Source organism: Melanotaenia boesemani, chromosome 3 (genome assembly GCF_017639745.1).
Source record: "Melanotaenia boesemani isolate fMelBoe1 chromosome 3, fMelBoe1.pri, whole genome shotgun sequence".
Classification (NCBI taxonomy): Eukaryota; Metazoa; Chordata; class Actinopteri; order Atheriniformes; family Melanotaeniidae; genus Melanotaenia; species Melanotaenia boesemani.
The window spans coordinates 17443890-17468430 of NC_055684.1; the positions used below are offsets into that span (position 1 = coordinate 17443890).

At 38.1% G+C, this 24541-nt stretch overlaps 2 protein-coding genes across 4 annotated transcripts; one reads left to right on the top strand and one right to left on the bottom strand.

Moving 5' to 3' along the window:
* Nucleotides 1-1016: 1016 nt before the first annotated feature.
* trib3 (tribbles pseudokinase 3) lies at nt 1017-6986 on the top strand. Of its 3 annotated transcripts, none has more exons than XM_041980456.1 (4): nt 1017-1624; nt 4589-4864; nt 5069-5361; nt 5763-6986. In XM_041980456.1, the coding sequence occupies exons 2-4, from the start codon at nt 4592-4594 to the stop codon at nt 6250-6252; spliced, it is 1056 nt and encodes a 351-aa protein (XP_041836390.1). In that variant the 5' UTR covers nt 1017-1624; nt 4589-4591; the 3' UTR covers nt 6253-6986. The 3 variants fall into 3 exon arrangements, with proteins under 3 accessions (XP_041836390.1, XP_041836387.1, XP_041836389.1); XM_041980453.1 differs by having other exon boundaries at nt 1018-1624; nt 4583-4864; XM_041980455.1 differs by having other exon boundaries at nt 1018-1624; nt 4586-4864.
* A 1027-nt stretch (nt 6987-8013) lies between these two features.
* Nucleotides 8014-20118, bottom strand: LOC121636706 (ATR interacting protein). The gene is made up of 18 exons (XM_041980452.1): nt 19826-20118; nt 19005-19342; nt 17483-17565; nt 16833-17003; nt 16648-16760; nt 15979-16136; nt 15758-15841; nt 15135-15228; nt 14488-14658; nt 13217-13481; nt 12972-13019; nt 12655-12833; nt 11075-11211; nt 10827-10918; nt 9977-10060; nt 9362-9440; nt 9014-9229; nt 8014-8457 (listed from the first exon to the last, which is right to left on the bottom strand). Exons 2-18 carry the CDS (start codon nt 19339-19341, stop codon nt 8384-8386), a joined length of 2385 nt encoding a protein of 794 aa, XP_041836386.1. The 5' UTR covers nt 19342; nt 19826-20118; the 3' UTR covers nt 8014-8383.
* Nucleotides 20119-24541: the final 4423 nt, after the last annotated feature.

The window sequence follows — 24541 nt, forward strand, 5'->3', positions numbered from 1 at the left end:
ATAATTTTGATGCCCACCACAATGCTGGTGTTAACCAGGCTTCAGCTTAAGACTGGCACACAGACGAGACTGGGCCTTTCCATTCCCAGCCCCCAGAATGATAGAATCAACTGCTCCAACATGTTTGCAGGTTTTATTGAGTTCTCCTTTTAAGACTGATCTTAAAACACTTTATTCGTTGTCTTTTACCTTTGTACTAGAGTTAATTTTTATTATATTACCTTTTTTTTCCTATTCAGTTTGTCTTAAAACTGATCTTTTATTTGATATTTGCACTGCTATGATGATCATGTTAATGTTTCAAAGTTTAAACAAAAACAGTGGTTTTAATAGCCTCTACAAATCCATTTGCATCAAGAATAGTTTAACAACTGTTTAGTCATTGGCTCTTTTGCTTATTTTTTTTTTTTTTTTTTTTTTTTTTTTTTTTACAAACTAACCAATGCCAAAGTCTCCAAAGCCACAAAAAGCTCTATTTATTGTAATGATTGAATTATTAATTTTAATTTCTAACTTTGTGTTTATATATGGTGCCTTTTGTAGGATTTTATGGAATAGTCAGCATTGTGGAAGGCAATGACGGCTTATCCTGCGTTTCTGAGTGATTGTTAGATTATTATCTATTATCATGAGCACATGGCCCAAACAGCTGTTGTGCACTTTTAAAGTTGTTGCAGTTGCTGGCCTGTCTGTTTTTAAAATAGAATTTTTAAAATAGAATCTGAACTTTCTTCTTCGCACTTATTTAATGACACTAAAATCTACCATGAAAGTATGTTACCATCAAGTTATTTATTTATTTACTTTAAACAACTATTTTGGTTAATATTTTGAGAATTTTTGTTGTTTTCATGAAGTAAGGTTTGATAAAAATAATTTCGAAAGTGTGACTCAAACTATGAGACGCTTCAGAAAGCTGACAGTATACTGTAATCATATGTGTTGTGTGGGCTCGTGCCGCGCAGTTTCTGTCTGACGACTGATCGGCACACGATTGCAACACCAAAGCTCCGCCCCTTTTGATGACGCCAGCGCAGGAGGAAACAACGAAACCAAACAGAGCCGGACTCAGTCCCCAGTCCAAGTCTTCAGTCAGGTTGGAAGTTCTGGAGACTAGCGGTGTCAGCGGAGACCAGAAGGAAACTAAACCACACCGATGTTGTTTTCATTTTAACACGCAGTCGGACGGACGGACAGAAGGACTCGTTTCAATTCTGCTTTGTTCACTTTAGCTTCGGATTTTTTTTTCTTTTAAATTCTATTTTTTCTTTTGTTAAAGTGAAATTCTTTACTTTAAACACTTTAGGATTCTACTGTTCTCTGTTCATTTAGTTTGTTTAGTCTCTTTAAGTGAAACCACTAGAATAAGCTTTAAAACTACCAGCTGACGACAGGTTGCGCAACCAGGACAAAAAAAAAAGTATAGACGTCATCCCCAGTTTTCCCAGTATCACAGCCACTGGTTCTAGTCCGTCTAGCTCGAAAGTAAAAGCGTTAAGTTTGAAGGTGTTTGTTTACCCACCAACGTGTGCTGCACGGACAGAGACGTGGTCATCGCTGACTTGACTGGGTGGTTAGTGGTTTCCTGTTGACCTGAAGTCCGGACCTGTCTGTCATCCTCAAGGTAAGAACTGATCTGAGATCAGTCTTCTCGTCTTTTACCCAAGTAATGATTACAAAAATACCACATCACAAAGTAACTAAAGGAAAGCTGCATGCAGCTTTTTAAGTATGTGTTCACCTTGCAGCACGATCTTTGTTAAAGTGTCATATTATTATATAAACATTATATATTGGTTCATGTTTGTTGTTAAGCATCATTCTCACATTGTACATGTTGACTATATTCTTCACCTATGAGAACAGAGTAACCGTCACCTAAATACAGTGGAGTAGAAACTATTTACCTTTGAAATATTGATCAGTGATCAGTGTACATCAAGTTTAACTCAGTCTCCCAAGAAATAAACAGTGTTCTGAGGATTAAAAGATGCTCATCTCTAAGCAAACCTCTAACTTAAAATTGATCTCTATGTCACTTGCCATCTATTTCCAGCCTGAGTGGCCTTCCCCTGTTGACAGTTAAATCCATTGTCAAGTAGATGAATCTATACAATTTGTAAAGCTTTAGTAGCTTTAAAGTGTTTTTACATTTGCGTTCATGATGACTTATCTTATTTGATGATCACGTGACATGGCTGAAGCTTTGGAAAAAGGTCCGCAAAGGAACCTTAAATGCTCTATAGTCAACAGGGTCAAATGCATGAATGGATTACCTACCCTCTAATTGAAGTTACAGATTAATTTTAAATGCTTGTAGTTAGACTAAAGTGGCTTGAGTATGCGCTGTGAACAGAAAAATAAAAACAGATGGAGCAGTTAGAGACAGAATTATATTACCTGACCACTCAAATCAAGATTTAGTATTAATTTAATGTTAGATTTTAACTAATGTTAGTAATTTAATCAGTTCTTTTTTCTTTTTTTTTTTGACTGTTTTATCCAAAAATATATGCAGTTTTTACAGGAAGTTGTAAAATGTAGAAGGCAAAAGTATTAAAAGCCACAGTGTTAATGTCAGTTGACTAAAAGTAAAAACAGTTTCAATGATCAGTTTGTCAGGTTATGACATAAATGTACTGGAGTTTCCTGTTTATTTAACAATTTTATATTAATTTCATGGGAAAAAAAATCTTAAGAAGAAAATCTGGGAGCAGAGTTCCCTTTGAATTCCAGTTCCCTTTAGACCGAGTTTTGATGTTGGCTTATAGGAGGCAGATGAAAGTGAACATGCTGTGTAACGGATGTCCTCCCAGTCTGGAGCATTTTGAATATATTAAGGTAAAATATAATTCCCAAGTTCTGTTCAGGAGTAAGAAAACCCCGCAGACAGCTGTAATAAATTTATTTAGAACCTGCATAAAAAACTTAAATTTCTATGAGATTAAGTCTTTAAAGGTCTTAATTTTATTTATATGAGCTGGATACTAGTTTTGTTTCAGAAGTGTTAACTTGAGAAACGTGTCTCCGTAAATGCCCAAATGAGATTGCTTCACATGAAGTTTCAGAATCAAACAGGTTCTAGTAGATACTAGTAGATTTCCCTTCATTATTTCCCACATGTCACCTATTACCAGCCAGATCTATGAGGATTTCCTCATCACTTTATTTTGAGCTTCAGTTTCACAATCTGTCAAAAAAGGCCTGATTCACTGTTTGTGTGAGAGGGCGGCTGGCGTTGCCGCAGTGACGTTGTGACTCAGGGTGTTTCATCAGGAGTGAAAGCAGTATTGGTTCACAGCAGGTTTCCACAAAGCGTCACTGAGGTAACCACAAGTTATGAAAAACTTTGTCGCACACACCATCTGAGTATGTGTGCAGTTGTTGACTGTATTTAAAGGCGTTTTAAACTATAAACTGTTGTGCTCTGATGCAATGATCTGAAAGCTGTGAAGTGCCTGTCAGCTTACAGGAAGTTGCATCATGAAGCCTATAGACACCAACTGTGTAACATGTGAGCAGCAGGGATGCAGAACACAGAGATGTGATACTAATACCGCTCTTTACTGTATGTAAAAATGTTACTGAGGAAGGTTTAGTGGAAGGAAGCGGAATGGCGGTGCTGCCAGTAGAGGGCGCTGATGTATAGTTTAGGCTTTGTAACAGCATCTCACTAATCACATTCTTTTCAACATTACTTTTTGACATATGACATCAAACTTAAAACTTTCAATGTCATACTACACAAAGACTAGAGGAAAAACAGCTGATGAGGCTGGTAATGTGTTTTAGATTACAAGTTTATCAAGATCCAGCAGCACTTCCCAGATCCTTGAAATCTTATGCAGGACGGCTTTAATAAATTTTACTTAGCTGTGATGGACTACTGGACTGTTACATTTGACATAATAATGATAGTTGTTTTGTTCCCCTTGTCAACTAAAACAAAGTTTTAAAGAGCAGTAAATACTTGGAGCACCACTTTATCACAGATAAACTGAAAGTTTTATAGTGAAGTGAGTAGTGGATGATTCTTGGCCTTCACTCACATCGAGGCAGATGCAGGTTTCCATAATGTCCATCATTTTAGTTTACAACACAATACTATCCATCTCTGTTGTTTCTCATTTTTTTCTTTTGCATTTACTACTAAAAAGGAAATAATTTAATATGCTATCCACTCCTGTATTTTCTCAAGTCCCCCTTAATTGCATTTTGGTGACTCCTTTATCTATGAGGTGCTCCTAATAAAAGCACCAGCCTGGTCTGATTGGACAGCTGGTCAGAGAGGCTTTTTTTTATTCTTAAAGCCAACCACTCAGCAGGTTTATAAAATGTGTTTCATCTTGATGCAGAAATAAATGCTTGGACTATGCAGTATGAGTTGCACTATGAGTTTTTGGCAGCAGTGTGTGGACTTTCACACGAACAAAAATAAGTACAATATAAACTGACTGAAAAGAGGGATACATTTTTTTAAAACACCTCCTTGCTTTGGATTTTTAAAATTACACAGAAATGCATCCAAGTATATGAACACAAATTAACCCAATGCTACTTGTCTTCTCTTCTTCTCTGATAGTAGAGGAGTATGGCGGTGTCTACAACCAGTTCTCAACAGTGTCTAAAACGACTGTTAGACGAACCTCAAGACAGTCTGCTGAAATGTAAACAAGCCCGTCTTGCCCCACCCCCTCCCTCCACCATCCTATCACCTTGCTTTGGGCCCACAAACCCCGCTCCCAAAATCAACCAGAGTCAACCCCCATCCAGAGTTGGACCATACATCCTTTTCGAACGCTGTGAGAGGGAGGAGACCTACAGAGCTGTCCATGCGCACACGCAGCAGCATTACACTTGCCAGGTAACTACAACACACTCAAACGTCTAATAATAATATTTTTAATGCTGATATTGTTTGCAATGATGCTAACAGCTAAAAATGCCGCTGCTAAGTTTGGGAAAGATATTACAAGAAGTTGTGCAAACTGTAAATATCATTGATCCTGCCAAAATAATTCTGCTGGTAACGCATTGATTGTATTTGCTATGTTTGTCACGGTTACAGGTGCTTCCTCTAAATGGTTATCAGGAACAATTGGCAGCCTATGGCCGCATCGGTAAACACGCCAATATCTGCAGTCTGCTGGATATGGTGATTGGTCAAGATAACGTGTACATCTTCCTGCCCGATCACCATGGCGACATGCATGCGTACGTGCGCAGCAGGAAGCGTCTGGACGAGGAGGAGGCGCGGCGTCTGTTTGCTCAGATGCTGAATGCTGTGACACACTGTCATCAGCACGGAGTCATCCTGAGAGACCTGAAACTCCGGAGGTTCGTCTTCACTGACAAATACAGGTGAGACCCAGATGCAGATATGTCACTGATGTCGTAACACAGTACTTCATACTACACCAACAAATGCAAGGAACATCTATACAAAACCTCCTAATACTGAATACTCTTCAGAAGATCTGTCACCAGAAAACTCATACAAGACTGAAATGGGCATTCTGCTACTACTGCAGTAATACTGCATTTATTAATTAACAAACTGCTGATACATTTAAAACAAATTATAATGCTAAACAGTCTATAATAAAATGTAATAAACTACAACGCTGTTAATACTCCTTAAATTAACCTTGATACTTCTTTGCTAATTGTACAACAGTAGAAGCAGAAAGAAAATTAGATATATTTGTTCTCATAAGCTTCAGCAGGAGTATAGTCTCATTGATGTGATTTTTCTTCTCTAGGACTCATCTTGCTCTGCTCGGACTCAATGACTGCGTCGTCCTGCATGGTAACCGTGACGATGACTCTCTAACAGACAGACATGGCTGTCCTGCTTATGTCGGTCCTGAACTGCTGATCAATGGGAACAGGTCTTATTCAGGGCTTGCTGCAGACATCTGGAGCCTAGGTGTGTCTCTGTACACCATGTTGATCGGACGATATCCCTTTCAGGACACACAGCCAGCCGCGCTGTTCGCCAAGATCCGCCGCGGGGCGTTTAGTCTGCCTAATTGGCTGTCACCGCAGGCTAAGTGTCTGATTGGCTGCATGCTGAGGAAGTTGCCTGCAGAGAGACTGAAGGCATCTGAACTGCAGATGCACCCATGGCTGACCAATCGCCACGTTTCGCACCATAACACACTCAAGACGCATTTCAACCAAAACACAACACTACAGAAGAAACAAGAGGACGATGATCAAGTAGTGCCAACGTGGACTGAAAAACACTGACAGTCACACACAGACGCATTTGAACTTTTACACTTGTGAGAATCTGCACTGATGTAATTAATCCTTATGTAAAGCACTAAACCACATTTCAAAACTAAAACAGCTCTTGAAACGTTCCACACTCAAGAACCGAATCTCACAAATACAGACATCCAAGAGCAAATAAACAGCACAGACAGTCTGATCCTGGATTACTTGAACCTCAGGTGCCTTTATCTCTCTGTAGCTGTGTCTCATTTTGCGCCCTGCCTCTTTCAGATTTTATGGTCTCTGAAGGCATCCTGCTTCTGTTCATAAATCATAGAGCAACATCCCCAATTTGTCTTTCAGAACAGCAGCTTAGTGGTACATTTGCTCATCTCTTATTCATCAGTTTGTCAGTTTATTTGCATTAAAGAGGTTAGGTAAAAGTCCTGTAAATTGCTTTTCCACCACAATAAAAAGTTTTATTGTTCAAGAATGCTTCCAATATAAGTAGAAAATAATGTATTAAGCTGTAATTGAGTATATCCTACTTTGTAACAGTAAGAGTCACCCTCCATTTACTGCTGCGATGAAACCTTTTGAAGGAATTTGCCTGAATGCACCATTTGGTAAAACATGGAATCTGAAGGAGGTCGAGCCTCAGTTGAGACACAGTTTGTTTTTATTTTTTTTCTTTCAGTGTTTACACTTAATATTCCTTGCAGTGGGTCACTGAAGGAAAGTCACCAGCAGCAAAATCTTAAAAAGAAAGAAAAAAAAAAAGACATTTCATAATCAATGTGCTTCCCTCACATACATGAACAGAGCTATGTTGTCTCAGGATCAAAACTTTATCTGACAATTTTGATTTTGGGGACTTATTTTTGCTTAAAACTGAATAACACTACATATTGGCTGATATTTTTCTTGTGATCAGCTTTTCTAATAATCACAAACATGTTTATTTTGGGAGATTTTGTTCTCTAATGTAAATGATTCATTACATAACTAAAGCTGTGGCTCAGTCTTCATCCAGAAATGACAACGGTTTATTTCTGATCACAAGAGAACTATTTTGCTATGCCAGTGTGACTGGATAATTAAATTTCAGGATAGCAAGGATAAATTATAAGCACCACTTGTTGACTTATAATAATGAGGTGATGATCTTGAGATAACTGAATTAAAATAGTTCTTCACACTCACTCACAAGTCACTTTGAACTTTGTCCAAAAGACCTGGAGCCAGCCAGCAGGATGCTTGTTAACTGTTGGATGCAGACTCCGTTAAAGCTGGAGGATAAATAAAGGTGTTTCAAAACTGTTCTGGTCCCCAAAATTGGTTTTAATTGGTGTTACTTCTAATTCTTGCAACACATCACATACCAACAGTGTAATATTTATACTGTATGTATGGTCTCTTTTGTATTTTTGTATACGTCAAATATTTTCTTCTGATTAAAATTATTTTAAATGACCTGTATTGAACTTTATCAGCAATTAACGTTTACAATTTAAGCAAACGGGTAAATAATTAAGCTTTAGGAGCATTTGGTGGAGAAAAGGGTTGATACACCAAATTCTTCAGTAAGCATTCAGCATGAGAGGTAGAAACTTTTGTTTTGAGAGTTGATGAGCAAAAGCATCTTCTATTATTTCAATTTTCCAGTAATATATTAATAACAAATGAGAATTTTCAATGAGAATAGTTGTATCAATAAACTTATTAAGAAACGTTGCTTGAGGTTTTTATTTGGCACTTTTTCAAAAGTAATTTGAAAAGATTTTTTCATACAAATGAGTTAAAAAGCAGTTTTAATGTTCCAAGTATCGGTACAGGTGTTGATTATTGTGGGATTATCACTTGTTGGAGTATCCAACAGTAACTGCATCCCTGACAGGAAGAACAGGGAAAAGTAAACATGTGATCTTGAACACTGACTGTCTCACTGTCATGTTTTATTTTTAAATCTCATCGGAAAGCAAAATGATTCCTGTGTCGTGTCCATTGCTTCTGTCAGATCTCTGAATCACACTTTAAAAAAAGATTTGGCAGAAAGTGAATCTCTGTTTTGTCCTTATTGCAGTATGATATATCAAATATATCAGATATCAGCAGTTTGTTAACTGTAACTCATGTTTGCTGTGGAGGCAGTGGTAGCAGCCAGTCAGGAGCCAGTGTCAGTGTCCATGTCGTCAACGTCATCCCCCTCAGAGCGGCAGATCTCCTCCAAGGCCAGCTCTGGTGAACACAGAAACAATCTAGATAAGCTGTAAAGTCACTTTGCATTTCAGCTGTATGATGCACCTTTTTGAGATATATGAGGATATCAGCAGCGATCTGATTTTATGTATATTTAGTCATAATTACTGTACAGACAGTAATTCGGCCCTTTTTTGTTAGTATTAGCTATGACAATCGTGTACAGAAATGTTAAAATCTTAAGCATATTACTCTATAGAGAAGTTTCATCCCTGGGAAAATGGTGGGTTTAATCACATTGTTTATTTCATGCTTCTTCTTAAATTCTCTTTTAGATTAAGGTAATAATAACTTTGTCTTGGCATCCCCAAAACATGACTTTACTGAATTTTTTTCCTTAGCTGCTGTTAAAAAAAGAAAAAAAAATCTGATAAAGTGTGTTTGTGTAAAAACGGCTAAATGCACCTCCTACACTACCAACAATTATACAGTTTAATCCTTGTGGCACATCAACCACTGGCCTATAAAATATTCCACCTCTGATCAAGTGTGCTCCAATCACAAGATAAAGTTTGTGGTTTGAGTATAATAATACCTTCACTCTCACTCAGCTCAGGAATCTTTCTCAGTGTGTCTCGTACAGCAGGGATCATCTGGTCATACATGTGCAGCAATAGCCCGCAGCTCTCAGAGAAGCTGCTATGATGCAGCAGCATCCAGTGGAGCAGCAGCAGACACTCTCTGAGTAGAGACGCCGCCGGGCTGCACCACCACGGTGAGCAGGAGGTTGAGCACAGCTGCAGGGATGGACCTGGAGGATAAACACAAAACAAACCTGGGAGGTGATTAGTGATTTTTTTGACACATTGTTACGTCACCAAAATTTAGGAAACAGAATTGTGAATTAAATCCTCTTTCAGTTTTAATTAAAACTGTGACTGACCTGTTGAGTCAGTTGGCTCCCGAGAACCACTAAGATCCAACCACTGACGATGGAAAATGATCACAACTGTTTGAACCAGCTGCAAATAGAAAGGAGAAAGTCATATTCTTAGGGTCCAGTTACCCTTCCTATATGTACGTAAACAGGGACGTCCATTAAATGCTGTCATATGTTGCCGTCCTAATACTTCCATGCGTCTCTGCCATGGTTGTTAAGTCAATTCCTCCACTAGTGGGCAGTGCTGGGTTCAGATTTCAGTCCCATGAACCAACTTCAGGTTCAGACACTGGTTGCCGTCGGTAATGCACCAGTATGAAGTTGTTCCCAACCGCCCAACACGCCCTAAACACTCACATAGCCTTTCTTCAAAACTTACATAATTTTAACAGTTGTCATAAAAATAAAATGCACTGTGGAATTGCACCACTTTCTGCATCAAGGGGTGGATATCTAAGCTCTGTGAAAACGGACCAAATTACGTGTGTAACTGATGCAGGAGACGAACGAAACTGTGTGCATATCCATTTTCTGCTTTGAGCATAAACGGGCCTTTAGAAGCAACACAAAGTCTAGATTTTCACTGCATGAGACAGAACACAGGCTCAAGAAGTTTACCTCAGTGTAACACTGACATGTAGTCTGTACGTTGGTCGTCCAGCTCTCTGTCCTCTGAGTCAGTCTGCTCAACAAACGAACCACCTGACATGCAAAAACCAAGACAACAGTCATATTATTACTTGTAAATTCTCAGTCTCAGAACATCCTTAACTGTGCTGCAAGGGTTTACATGACACAAAAGTCTGTTTCATTCTAATTTCCACATTCACACAAAAAGCCACATACATACTGAACTTTTCTGAAAAACTAACAGTGTTAATTTACTAACTCAATCTGGTCTGTTCAGCCAGAATCATCACAGATAACCCTCTTAGATTTTTAACCTCCAAACACTACAAGAACAGACTATCATTAGGGACAGTTCACACCCTGGACACTTGCTATTTGAACTGTTGCCGTCAGAACAATAAAAACCAGAACAAACATTAAAAAACACTCAATACTAAAAAAAAAAAACAAACAAAACAAAAAAAAAACACAATGTGCTGTATGTTTTCTAAGGGATGAGTGCAATACCAGAATGTACACCTGTGTATGAGTGATGGGTCTCTGCTCGTGCTGTTTTTTTTTTTTTTTTTTTTTTTTTTTAAATGTTGCTTTTATTTGTACATTTTATGTACAATTTTACAATTTCTAATCTGATTAGATGACACTTTTAAATCTCGTACTTGTTACAATGACAATAAAGATATTGTATTCTGCTATCAACTCCCATAGCAGTGCATCTGTTGTTTTTTTTTTTTTTTTTTTTTTTGCAGATTGTGTTTTTCCTTGTTTATTGTGAATAAAGTTAATTTTGAAACACACCAAATATCCTCCTATTCGCCTAAATGCTTCAACATCTTACCTGAAGGTTCAGTAAAATCCAGTCTGTATGCGTTGCTTTGTTGTCTGGTCTTGTTCTTATCAACTGGAATAACTTCAGAAAAACACAGGGGTCTACAGGGGAAAAAAACAAGACTGTCTCAGTGTTCCTGTTTCAATAAAAACAATTCAGTAAAAAGAATAATCAAAGCATTGTAACAAATAGTGCATATATAAGATTTTGAAAAAGTTTAAGTCACTGCAGTAACTGTGCTGTGGCTTGATCCTCACCATGCTGAGAGCAGAGCTGCTTGGCCAGGGTCTCATGGTCAGTCATCGACATGAGGACACACACACACTCTGAGACTGTCTGCAGCCTACTGTCTGCTGACAAACATGTACACACCACCTGCAACACACACTGCAACCTAGGAGGGGGAAATAAATAACATAAGTCTAAAATGAATGCAACGATTCTGATTTTATAATAAACCCAAATATGATGAGTCAGCATTAAGTGGAGACAGGCTGTTAATTGGAACTTGATAATATCAATAACAAATCTTAAATCTCAACAGATTTTAATTTAATTTAGCCCTTTATAAGCAAAATAATAATACTGGTTACAATTGGAAAATATGCTTTGTTACTGCTTTTATACTTCCTCAGCAGTCACAATTTTATATGGGCTCAACTCTGAATGTTTAATGTTTTAACGTTCTCTCAGACATGCTGAATGATATAGCATGTGGTTGCTTGAAAATCTAATTCACTAGCAAATTAAACTGTTGTACAGAGAAAGACAATCAGCAAATAAATGTAAACACTCAGACATAAATAATAAGCCGTATTTGCAGAAAGGACAGATGCCATCACAATAACATAGTTACAAATGTAGTTTATCTAAAATGTCTTTGATATTTTACTAAAACACTATTAATAATCACAAATTTAATCGCACTAAATTATCAGTAGCTAAGATGTACACATTTGTTACCTTACATGTTGCCGCAGTTAGCAACAATATTTACATGTTAAACAATTATTTAACAGTTTAAACAATCAAATGATCATTTGTGAGTAGCCCATCTTTAATTTTAGATCTGCTGAAACCTGTTGAGAAACTTTTATTGTAATTTATGCACTTGTAATTGAGTTAGTCGATAGCAACTCAAATAAAATGATCGTCACACCTGATCTGCATCAGTCTGTTTCTCTACACAAGGAACTAAGGCCCTCTTCCAAAAATGGTGAAACACACACACACGCGATGATACAGAGCACAAAAGGAGAGAGAAACTAGCTAAACTGTGACAAAAAAAGAACAATAGAGTTTCACACGTAATGACGAGGGATTTAACATTCGGTCATGTGACCAGAAGCTCGAAAGCAATTAAGGTGGTGATGCAGTTATTTTTCTCTTGACAAATAATTTTCTGTGTTGCTGTTGTCTGGGGCATCTTTGGTCAAGTTAAAACTGAAATGACTCAAATCGAATAGTCATGGTTCAACATTGGTTACCACAGAAACTGTAAATCACTGCAGCAGGGAGTTTACAGTTATTACATAACCACTGACAGCAAGTGGCAATACCATGCAGTAAATTGCACTACTGAGCGCTACATTACATCTGTCTTTGATTAAATAAGGCATGAAAACAGTAATAATATCAACTTTACTACTTCAGGGGGTCCTTACAAATGCAGAAAAAATACTATTTCTTAGGATTAGTAAAAGAAAGACGCCTTTTTAGTCACTCTTCTGTTTCTGAACATTCACATTATCATTCATTTGGAAAAATTCCAAGGATAAAACTTAAATATTATCAGTTTTCTGTGATCTTTCAAATAAAAGCTGGTGTGTGCGTGTACCTCTCAGAATGCATGTGTGGCATCCTTTCTATTAGGACACAAAGTGTCTTCATAGTGTTGAGGACAAGTTCCTCCCTCTGGGAGCCGCTACCAACAAGCCGTACGTCACACAACCGTAGCATTGATTGCAGCAAGGTATTCTGGGAGGAGACATCCAGACACATAGCGGGGCGGTCATTCTATAATATGAGAGAGGATTTCAGAGACAGCACATTTCAGTACACAATCTGCATCCATGTAGGTCAAGACCACGAACTTGTGGTCTAAGATCATTGTGATATAAAAAAACGCAATAAAGTTCGGAAATGTGTTTGTACCTTCTTGTCTGTGCTGTGATTCTCCTTTAACAGCACAGCCTCCACCACCTGAGAAGCAAGTCAAATATCAGCACTGCGGGTTCAGAAAATGCTCAAAAACAAATTACCTTTAAAATACATGCAAACAATTGCCGTGCTGAGATTTATTGAGGATTTTTTTTTGTGGTTTACCAAAACAAAACCTCTAACATGTGTGATTTTTTTGTGCATTACAGATGCCTCTTTTGATAAAGTTATGCAATCACCTCATCACTGTAGACCATCAAGAGATTGAGAAGCCTCAGAGCAGCCAAACCAACGTCTTCCATGCTAAAACCAGACAAACTAGACTCCTCAAGTTTTCCCAGCCCAGGAGATGCAGAAACAGATCGGCCTGCTGGGACTGAGCTCGTACTTGTCGAGTCTGAGCCACTACTGCCTGTGGAGGAGCGGAGGGAGTCCAGGGCCCAGCATAGTTGAGACAGGAGACGATCCAACAGAGGGAGGAGGAGGACGGCTCCAGGACATGACCTGCACATATAGAGCTTTTCTTTTATTTAGGACTGAGACGGTGGTCTCTAAAATTTCAGCAGATCACACCCAAAATATATTCTGCACAAACATTTCATTTATAAAATATTGACCAATTAGAGCTTTAATATCTTTTTGACCAGAGCCCCCTGTACAGAGAGCAGCATGAAATGCGTGCAGTACAGAAGATCTTTGCACATGCTGGAAGGCAACAATCCGAACATGTAGTATCCCAAAATGACAGGGAGACCCTCAGTTAAAAGATTATCAAACGCTGCCACAAAAACAAAAGGACAATTTAAATTCCAAGCAATTATGTAGGAATGTAACAGAAACATGATACAGCAGTGTCCACTTTTGTGCTTTTACCAATTAATCCATTTCAATCAAACCACTCACTGTGTTTTCCTATGACCTTCTTTGAAATTACTCATGAATGTCCTGGCAGGTTACATAAAGATAATGTCTATGATGTACTATGATAGGGTTATCTTCTTTCTGGATCCTCATGGTATTCTAAGGTGAATTTGGGATCTATCCCTCGATTCTCCTCACTCTGACAATTGATAGTGGTGTCGATCATCAACATCAGCTAATGGGCTCCTGAGATCTAAAATGTCTACTGTGTTTCAGGTAAATTTACTTCCACCAAAGCAGAGTTATGTTTTCGAGGGTGTATGTTTGTCTCTCTGTTGGCAACAAAATTAAAAAAAAGTTATGGATTTTAATTACATTTTGAGGAATAAAAGGAATAAAGAACAAGTAATTACATTTTGGGGATCCATGATTTTTTTTACTATTGGGAGAGCTTGGCAGAGATCTGCGCTCCCTGAGTGCATCTAGTTTTCTATAAAATCAGCTTTGCAATTTCAATATTTTACCACAAGAGGTCACTGTGGTTCACATATTTGTTTAGTTTTCAGCATTTGCTGTTCTGGATTCTTCAGTGAGCACTTTTGACAGGGTTCAGTGGAGCAGCTGCAGAGGTCTGAATCAGTTGATCTACCTGTTTTTGCTGCTGCTGGCTGCAGCTGCTGGTTGACTCTGACTCAGCATGTTGAGTCCAGTCACAGCCAGAGTCTGGACTGCACTCAAGGCAGCTCTGGGGGCTCCAGCTTCATTTACAGTGGCTGCAGTGAGTGGATCAGAGTGGAGCTGAAAGCCTGCTGACAACTGACTGAACATCAAGTGACACAAAACAGCACATTAGTCAATCTAATGTTTTAGGTAAGTTGAAGTTCTAATAACAGTACCACCACAACTACTGTTGTTAAAACAGGGATTGTTGTACTTTAAGAAAAATTTGTATTACAAACAAGAACAAAAATCCCAAAATACATCAAATATTGATTTTATTAAACAGGGGTCATTTCTGCTTTTGTGGATTCCACAAAATCATGTGATGACCGATGGTTACGCTGAAGGCCCAATGTGTAGAATGTGTTTACATTAATGCAGGCCTGCTCTACAGACAGTGTTGATTTGTGTTTACTGGGCTACTGCAGGGTATTGTAGCACTTTCAAATCCACATTTATATTGTAACATCAAACACTTAACTGCCTTTGTCATCTCTGTAACTAATGCAGCTTTATAATGTGCAAGTTGTATTGTGTTGCTACTCATGATGTGGTGCTACCAGGTACATTGTTTACCTGGAGTCAGTCAGATTCATTGACAGCAGATGAGATATTCCAAGGCTACTAGGAAACAGAGGTTGCTGCAACAACAACCCAAGCAGGACACTGCCTAGGGGACACAGAACCACACACACAACTAAACAGAATTGCTCTTAACACAAATATCACATACTTATCTAAGAATAAGAATGTCTATTTGCACCAAGCCATTCCTGAGTTGTGACATGCACATCATTTTGTTATTTATTTGCAGGCAGAAATCTTTAAAGTGTTGATTCACTCTGCCATGTCATTAAATGAAGCTGCTGGTTGTTCATTTCTATCAATTTATTTATTGTTGCCCTACACTGTTCTTTTCCTACACCACAATAAAATCATCATAGACATGATGTACAAAGAGCTGCATTGAATTTTAAACATCCACAGTTTCTTTAGGCTTACTGTGCACTGCAAGCTAATGTAGCTAACTGCATTCTGTAATGTAATCAAACTACATTTATTTATATAAAAAAAGAATTGTTACACAATCAGATGGGTTCACAAACCTAAGTATAGGTTCCATATCCACTGCACATTATGTGAGAAACCCACATAATTAAAAATAAAACCATTTGAAACTGCTTTGCAGAGTGACTGACCTTTGTGAGGGAAATGAGCAGGTCTGACAGACAAGAAAGGGTCTGGACGAGCTGCTTCGTATTTGCTGCTGGACACTCTGTCTGCTGCAAAACACACACACACACAGTTACACACAAAAACACAAAGTTTTAACAGTGAGCACAGTTTGGGGAACTTCTGAAAATCTGTATTAATTTTTGAACTGCCACCATACTCATGATATCATCATTTAGTGACCCACCATCTTTGAGAGTCTTCACAAGTGTTTTCACCGGAGTCATTCTGGATGATATCTGAGCCCCAAATACCTCTTTGGTAATGAAATCGTTTCTTATTGGAGAGGAGGAGCTGCTGCTGCTCCCATGATGCATCTGGGCAAGAGTACTGAGTACTTTAGGACTAGGAGAAGATAAAAAAAAAAAAAAAAAAAAAAAAAAAATTAATTCACTGCACTAGCACTACATGACAGCACCTAGGTCCAACTGGACTCAAAAGTGGTCTGACACTTAATTATGACGTCCCATCTTGTTTGAATTCATGCTTGTGTTGTTCTTGCTCTCAAATGTAAGTCGCTTTGGATAAAAGCGTCTGCTAAATGACTGTAGAATAGAATAGAATAGAATAAAAGGGGAGAGCAGCACAATCTGATGAGAGGAATGCAGATATTAATGCACATGCTCTGTGTGCTCTGGTTTCCTTGTATGGTCCAAATTCATGCATGTTATGTTAAAAGGTCATTCTGAAGTCACTCTGGGAGTGAAAAGTGAATGAACGGATGCATAAACCTCAGATACTGATCTACATCAAGCTTGGTGAGTGTACATTTTTTATGAAAAAACAAAAACATACACACAGAAAAAAAAATTAACTGACAATCAAACTTGCTGTTATTATTGTTGGGATGCCATACCTGTGTTTTGGTAGTGGAGAAGCTGTCTTGTTTTTGTCTGAACTGTGAAGTTTGGTTTTCATCTCATGGATTTCTGCTTCTTTAAACTGCAGCTCAGACTGCAGAGACTGAACCTGTATGCAATTATTCCAAATGATTATCAGCTCTTTTTTGTGTGCGTGTGTGTTTTCTCCAGCTATCCTCACCTTTCTGTTCAGCTCCTTCTCCCTGTCACTCTGTTCTTTCTGCTTCTGAGTCTCCAGCAGGATCTGGTTCTGTCTCTGAGCTTCTTTCTCTTGTTGAGCTGTTTTCAGAGAGTCCCTCAGGACCCGGATCTCCCCGCTCTTCAACAAAATTTCTTCTTCCACCTCCTTCAGCTAATTAAAAAACACACTGTGAGGGAATGAACATCCATTCATCCATCCATCACTTAGCTGGGGTCAGCTGCCTAAGCAGGAAAGCCCAGACTTCCATCTCCCCGGCCACATTCGCCAGCTCGTCTGGGGGGATCCCAAGGCGTTCCCAGGCCAGTCGAGAGATGCAGTCCCTCCAGCGTGTCCTGGGTCTTCCCCGGGATCTCCTCCCAGTGGCGCTTTTTTTTTTTTTTTTTTTATATTTTTGTTTATGATCTGACATTTATTAGTTCCCAAAATCTGCAAATACATCAATAATGTCATGTTGCACATACAATGCTGCTAAAACTAAGGGCTGCAGAATAGACAGCAGTACACATTATTGCAGCAGCAAGGAACTTGAGGTTGAACATGAAATTTAAATTTTACAAGGTTATTTTTACTGATCTACAACATCTACTAGTTGTGTGGTTGGACTTGGTGTTTTATAAAGCTTGTCTCACCTTCCTCTTCAGCTCTGCATGCTGGACCTCAAGGAATCTGTAAGATTCTCCTCTGTCTGATCCAAACTGCTGTTGCATGTTACCTAAACACAAAATCCACCGTGCCACAGAAACTATCAATGAATGTTTGGCAATCATTTGGTCATCAGCAGGTCTTGATGCATGTGTTGACAAAGAGTTTCATTATGCAATATAATTCACAAATTGACCAGGTATTCACTTAGTTTTTATGTCTTTCTGTCTACATTTTGATCTTGTCTGTAATTTCTGGAAAAAAAAAATACTGATTTATATTAGATCTTTCTTTTGGTCTGTTCTATTTTTAAATTGTGCTTTTATTATCTTTAAAGATCCCTTCATTTTGTTTAAGCAACAGTATTTGTCACAGTATAAGATTGTGAACAGCCAAATGATAATATGTTTAGATGTGATTACAGTAATTTAATTATTAAAGACTGCATTCAGAGTTTCTGACTTTAACCTATTTAAAGACACTGGATGTCAGTATTTGCACATTCATTCTACTAAAGGACAAAGCACTGGTGTCTGTGCCTACAGTTTTACACATTTCCACTCCACACTGGCTCTTATGTCCACGTGGCACCGAAGCCAGTTCAGGTGTGAAAACGGTGGCGAAAACTATTAGAAAGGCTTCAACATCTGCATGAAACCACTGTAGTACATACTACAAGGCTGTGGGGAGCGTTATGATGATTAAAGAGTAACACTCCAGAGCTAGAACAAGATGTAGAGCATGCTCAGATAATGACATATCTGCTTGCTCCAGCTGTTGCTGGTAAAGTAGGACAATACTGTGTTGTAAAAGCAGTGCATTTTGGTGTTAATGCTATACACAAGCCTGGACTGTCTGTAGCAGCACCACAACACAGTTGGTCGCGGACGCCATTATTGTTGCTGTGTTTGGCACGTGCTCATCACATTGACGTCTTATCCTCTAGTGGTGTGGTTACACTGTCCACACAGTACCACAGACAGGGCGGTTTCAAACCTATCCACCTTGGTACCTGGTTTCAGACATGATTGGTTTCATGGAGGCTAATCCCTGGCTTCGTGGGGATGAAAGGGTGGTTTGCTAAAATACTTTTGTGGTTTCACTGCAATTCGGCGTCATGGGGACGGCCCCTTAATCTCAAACTACAGACAAGACTCTGGTAATTCTGTATGTTCATTAACATCATAAATAATTAAAAAATAAATAAACAACAGGAACTAAGAGCACAGAATTTTTGGTTACTTGAAATTGGAGTTAAAAGTTTTGTCTGTTCTCTGTTACTGTTGTAAATTGTTGTTTTCTGTTCTCACAGCTAAATAGAAACAATGCTCTCTTCTCTGTGAAAACAGTTAACTTTTGATAGAAATTTAGTCAAATCAGTGGCAGCCTAGAAAGATAAAAACAAGAATGCAGGTTGTCAGTGAAATGAAATATCTGAATGCATCAAGTACAGCCATTTATATTACCAATTTTACCATGAATTAATAAATGATTTTGTCCTGAACTCACCATGAGGGTCCCTGCTAGATTTCAGAGCATTTCCTCTGTTAAACCCAACTGTGTTCTCTCTGCTCTGATCGGCTGTAGCTCTGTACAGAGGTTTGCTCTGCCCTGTGGATGATGGCCAGCTGGACCCAGGGACTGTTTCACTCAGCTTGGCTCCTGGTTTAGACCCTACCCCTGCCCCTCCTGCTGCTGAGGTGATGGCCTGTGAGGCAATGATGTCTATTTCATCCAAGTCATCCTGGGTGAATTCTTCATCATCTCCAAAAGGGTCATCGAAGGCCACTGCTGTCACTACATCTTGGTTGAGGCCTCGGAGGCGTTTAGTGGGAGGGCAGTTCATGCTATGAGTAAGCAGGAGCAGATGCACAGGACAGGTTAGCGAACTGGATTTCTGACGTAGTACAGAAAGTACAGTTTTCATACTTTCAAAATGCGTAATAAGATCATTAAAAGGTATGAGGTTTATCACAATATCCATGTTACATTAAAAATACGTGATAATAAATAAAAGACGCATTTAACCTCCTGACTGGTTAAAAAGTTCAGCTTTAAAACAAGCACCGTAGAAATTATTTTCTGCTGGGAAATGTTTGGCTCGAGAAATGTTTTAATTGCTATTTTAATTTATGTACAGCCAGTAAGTTCAACATCAACTGTAGCCGATAGTTTATCATTACACAAAAACATGTGATTGTATTTTAGATAAAAAGTAAGTAGCTAGGTCAACGAGCTCCATTAACAGCACGTTTCTGATTTACACAAACCATCTAAGCATGTGCTAAACTATATCTTAATTAATATCATCAGGTGGTTTCCAGTATTACCTTGTCACTTGATGTTGCTGCTACAGTTGGAGCTCCTGCTTGCTAACACTAAACAGCCGTGATGTCAATGGGAAGTTAGCCTGCTAAGCTAAAAAAAAAAAAAGCTGCCTGTTACAACAGAACGGAAATGACTTGCTACACGTCATTTAATAGATAATAAATGACTGATAACACTTCTTTAAACATTGTCTCTGAAGTGTAAAGTCGTTAGGAAGTGTAATTGTAACCTACAAACTAACTACAAGAAATTAAGTATAAAATCCGTCATATAGCCCGCCTGGTACCGCTGATGAGCTGACCAATCACAACACATTCCGGTATGACCAACCAATCATTGGACTACCGCCTCTACAGATCCCAACTCAGGACATACTGTACCAAACGCGCGCTCTCTCTCTCTCTCTCTCTCTCTCTCTCTCTCTCTCTCTCTCTCTCTCTCTCTCTCTCTCTCTCTCTCTCTCTCTCTCTCTCTCTCTCTCTCTCTCTCTCTCTCTCTCTCTCTCTCTCTCTCTCTCTCTCTCTAATGTATATCATCGTTCCATTAATTCCCACTAATTTTAGTTTATCAAGAATCATTTTCCCTGACCAGTCATGCAATACTGCTAAAAAGACTTTGGCAACCTAATTTTGATGTGGTGAAATCATAATGTGAGATTAGCTGGATGTAAATATGAATCTATTCATGTTCATTCTCTTCATATAGAGCCTTCTTGTGGCTTCTCAGCAACAGCAAGTTTGCTTTCCATTTTTAGCCACAGACAGGTCTGTGTGTCGCAGCTGAGGTTCTACAGTATGTATGTGTATGTAACTCTCACACATGCTCATTCTCCTCTCTCCGCCTCCGCACTTCAGTACAGAAATGGCAGAACTCAGAGACAGGCATCCAGATGCACCCGTCACAGTCATCATCATCATCATCAGCAGTGAGACATGCACACATGATCTTCACTAAAATCTGTGCCTCCAAAGTATCACCAGTAACACTAATAGTCACATCGGAGCATCAAAACAGCTCTTCTTGTCTTTAAAATATTATTCAGTGAATTCACAAAACCTCACACACATACATAAATTTGGCAGCCAAGCTGGTTACCATAACAACCAAACAGTAAAAGATGGGTCATTGATAGTGAATGGGATTAAATTAGGTCTATATACAAGTAACATATAGATGGCCGTTTTCTGGTTCTGTGCAGATATGATTCATGACAGTTTTTTTTTTTTTTTTTTCCTGCAGCATCCACATAGGAAGACTTTGCAGTGGGAGCAGAATGCGAAACTGAATGTGAGCTGTTTTCATATCAAAGTCGTTTTTTTTTTTAACTCAAATGCTCTGTCACTGATATATTTCATAACTTTGCCACTGATGCTTTAACTGGTGACAATCAGTGTGAACATGAAGAGATATCCCTCTTGACTCTTACAGCTTGAGCTAAATGAACTATTTATTAGGCCACAGACATGTAATGTTATGGCATAAAGATGGGACTCATTTTATTCCTGCTAGTTCAAAAGGTTATTCATATTTTTTTTATGTAGATAAAAGAAAAGTGAACATGGAGGAGCGTATTCTCAATAACTTCGAAAGTCTCTCATCTGTTTCTTGGTTTAATATATTAAATTAATTTTCTCCATGAATGAAACAAGAATTTTATGCATTTAAAACTGTAGTCTTAAAAGGTAAAACAGTATACATATTTCTTGTTTAAGTTTTGACTGTGGCAGCCTTGGTGTTTGAAGTTTTTCTAGGAACAACAAATTTTATTTTAACTTTATCATTACACTTATTAGCAGAGACACACACATGTAATAGAACAACAATAATCAAAAAGAATACTCAAAAAATATATGTTATATGTTAATTTTCAGAAGAGGTCTATTCTAACCAAAATCATGCTAGCTGTATGACCCAGTAAACAAAGCATTATGGTACATGCTCTGTTTAAGAAAGTTGTCCCCAGCCATCCTCCAGCCGACTAGTTCTCTCTAAATACATCACAACAACTGCCCAAAGAATCCCTCATAACACATCTACTCCTCTCAGTTTGATGCACGATATAAAACAAGTCTACCTCACCACTGCAGTGTTTAATGTTTTATCTCACTGAGAGAATGCTTTACAATTTATTAATCTGTTGTACAGAGTCTTTATTCCCTAATCTGTCTCTATCTATGACATGAAGTAAAAAACTAAACAGAATGCTCTTTAGTTTTTTTTTTTAACTGTCTTTTTACAAAAGCACAAATAGTTCTGTTGTGTTTTATATGCTTTCATCTTCTTAAAACTCAACTATTTAAACAGCCTCTTCAACAAATGAATAAATGAATGAATAAATAATTGATTGGCTCCAGACTGTGCAGCACTTGGTTGTCAGGTTTGTGCTATACAATCAGGTTAGGTGTATCAAGGTGTTAAACATGTTATTTCGTGAGGAGGTGTTCTCTGTAGAGAGGAGTTAGGGAGTGTAAACTCTTTGCACTGATTCCCAGTTTGGTTGATTGGTTTTAAGATTTTCTGTTGAAATTCAAGGCCTTACATGGCCTCTTAAATATTAATTTGCTGAACCTTTAGTACAATATGAGTCTAAACATATGCAGAGATCCTATTTGTACCAGAGACTCAGTTGAACCTCAGTGGTGAGCAGGTCAGCAAAGATTTCTTACCTTCTTTACATGTTGTCTAAAAACTTTTTATCAGCCTTTTTTTAATTTTGATTTAATTGATTTGGTCCTAAATTTTATTAGTTCTTTGGAAAGCTGCCAACAAATTTATATTGTTGTTGTATTTCTGAATTGTGATATTTTAAGTATGGTATCAAACAGTATTTTATCATTTCCTTGTGTGAAGCACTTTGCAAATGATGTTTATGAAAGTACTATATAAATAAAGAAATACAATGTATTTTATTGTCTTTTAAAATAATAATTTAAAATGTATATTGAATTGAAATTGCCACACAAATTGAATGGCATCATGTATGCAGTGCAGTGCAGCAAAGAATACACACACCTTCATTATAGGAGAAAATAAACAACAACTTCACAAATGCATGACACAACAGGTAAGGCAGTTCTATATATCACGACTTAGTGGTTCACCTACATGTCAAGGATGAGGTACACTCCTTTGAGGATAGTGATGTACACACTTTGGACAGAGATGGTTTGAGGCATGAGTCATGTAAGCCATCTAAGTTTAACTGGATCTTTGAGAGGAGGTGGTTGGTTAACATTCAAAATATTGAGTTTCAGTGTTAAAATGCGCAATAAAATACATTTTATTATAAGAATCTTTGCAGACATACTCCTGCAACTGTTATGTTACTTGATAAAACCTGCACATCCAAAAGTAATGGTTTTGGGTTAACCCTCTGAACTCAAAACCAATGCAGGATGCATCTGTCTAAATGTAAGTGTGTGCCAAGTTGGGAGTGAAAATGTGTTCGATATGGAGGTGCATTAGCACACAGTGCATTAGTGCATGGATAATGTGAACTGAATTTGCAAAGGCACCATTAAAACTGAATCATTTATATAAATATTAGTTTCAACATGGCAATGCCAGCTATATTTTGCACTTATTAGAACAGCTCATTAGTCTGAGCCCAGATGTTAGTCAGCTTGCAGCCACATCTGTCACCTACTGAAAAGTGAGCAGCTAAAATTCTCTTAGTTCTATCAAGCAACATTTGACACATTTTACTGGGAGCAAATCTAAGATGTGGAAAATATTCAATGATGTGAAGTCCTGAAACTATATAAAACTTCTGCATTGTGTTTTTATTTCAATTGAACAAAATGCATCAAGATTTTTAGAAATGGGGTTACAACTGAGTGTAAGAAGAAATATATTTTATTGAGTATTTCTAACATTTCAAGGCCACTTGCGATGAGAATTATCAGCAAAACCAGAATCAATCCCAGGGAGTAACGGCGCATCAGCTTCATCCATGATGGAGAAATACATCTGTCTGTCTTGCTACTGTAACTGCATCCAAAATATGCATTTGTAAATTATCTAATTTGTGTATTTTAAGCAATAATGTGTGTAGGCTACTTACAAGGATGAAACACATTTTCCCCACACATGTGTTTTTTGGCAGTTTTATGTTCACACCTGAATTTGTTCCCAAGAGTTCCCTTCAAATGTAAACCATTATCACCACATTTAAAAAGATAACATCTCCCCACTCTCTATGGTGACAGCTGCCACTCGGACCTGCTACCATATAAAAATATTTGACTGACTTACCATTTAACAAACTAGTTAGAGGCTAAATTGATCCTTATACTGGAAGTCAGTTTAGTCTAGATCCAGAAGTCTTTAAATCTCTTCCCTTACAGATCTGATCACACACAAATTAAAAAGGTAATTATTTAGTTAATCTCAAGCTGATCACTGAATAGACTACATTTCCCAGCATGTCTTTCTTTTGGGGGATCCTGGATGAACAGCTAGAAGATGGACGGCTGGCTGGTGTGTTCCTTCTGCTACTGTATCACTGCAGTAGAGACGGCATCCTGCAGGAGACTTTGCTGAGGAGCTTCAGTCACAGAGGAAAACATCCACAGGGAGAACACTGCATATGATTGGCTGATGACTCTTTAAAGGCCACCAATCAGACACCCTCCTTGCTGTGTGACTGCGTGTTTCCCTCTCCATCTCTGAATACACCGTGTCAGCCTGCGCATATTTCTATGATTGCAGCGCTGCAT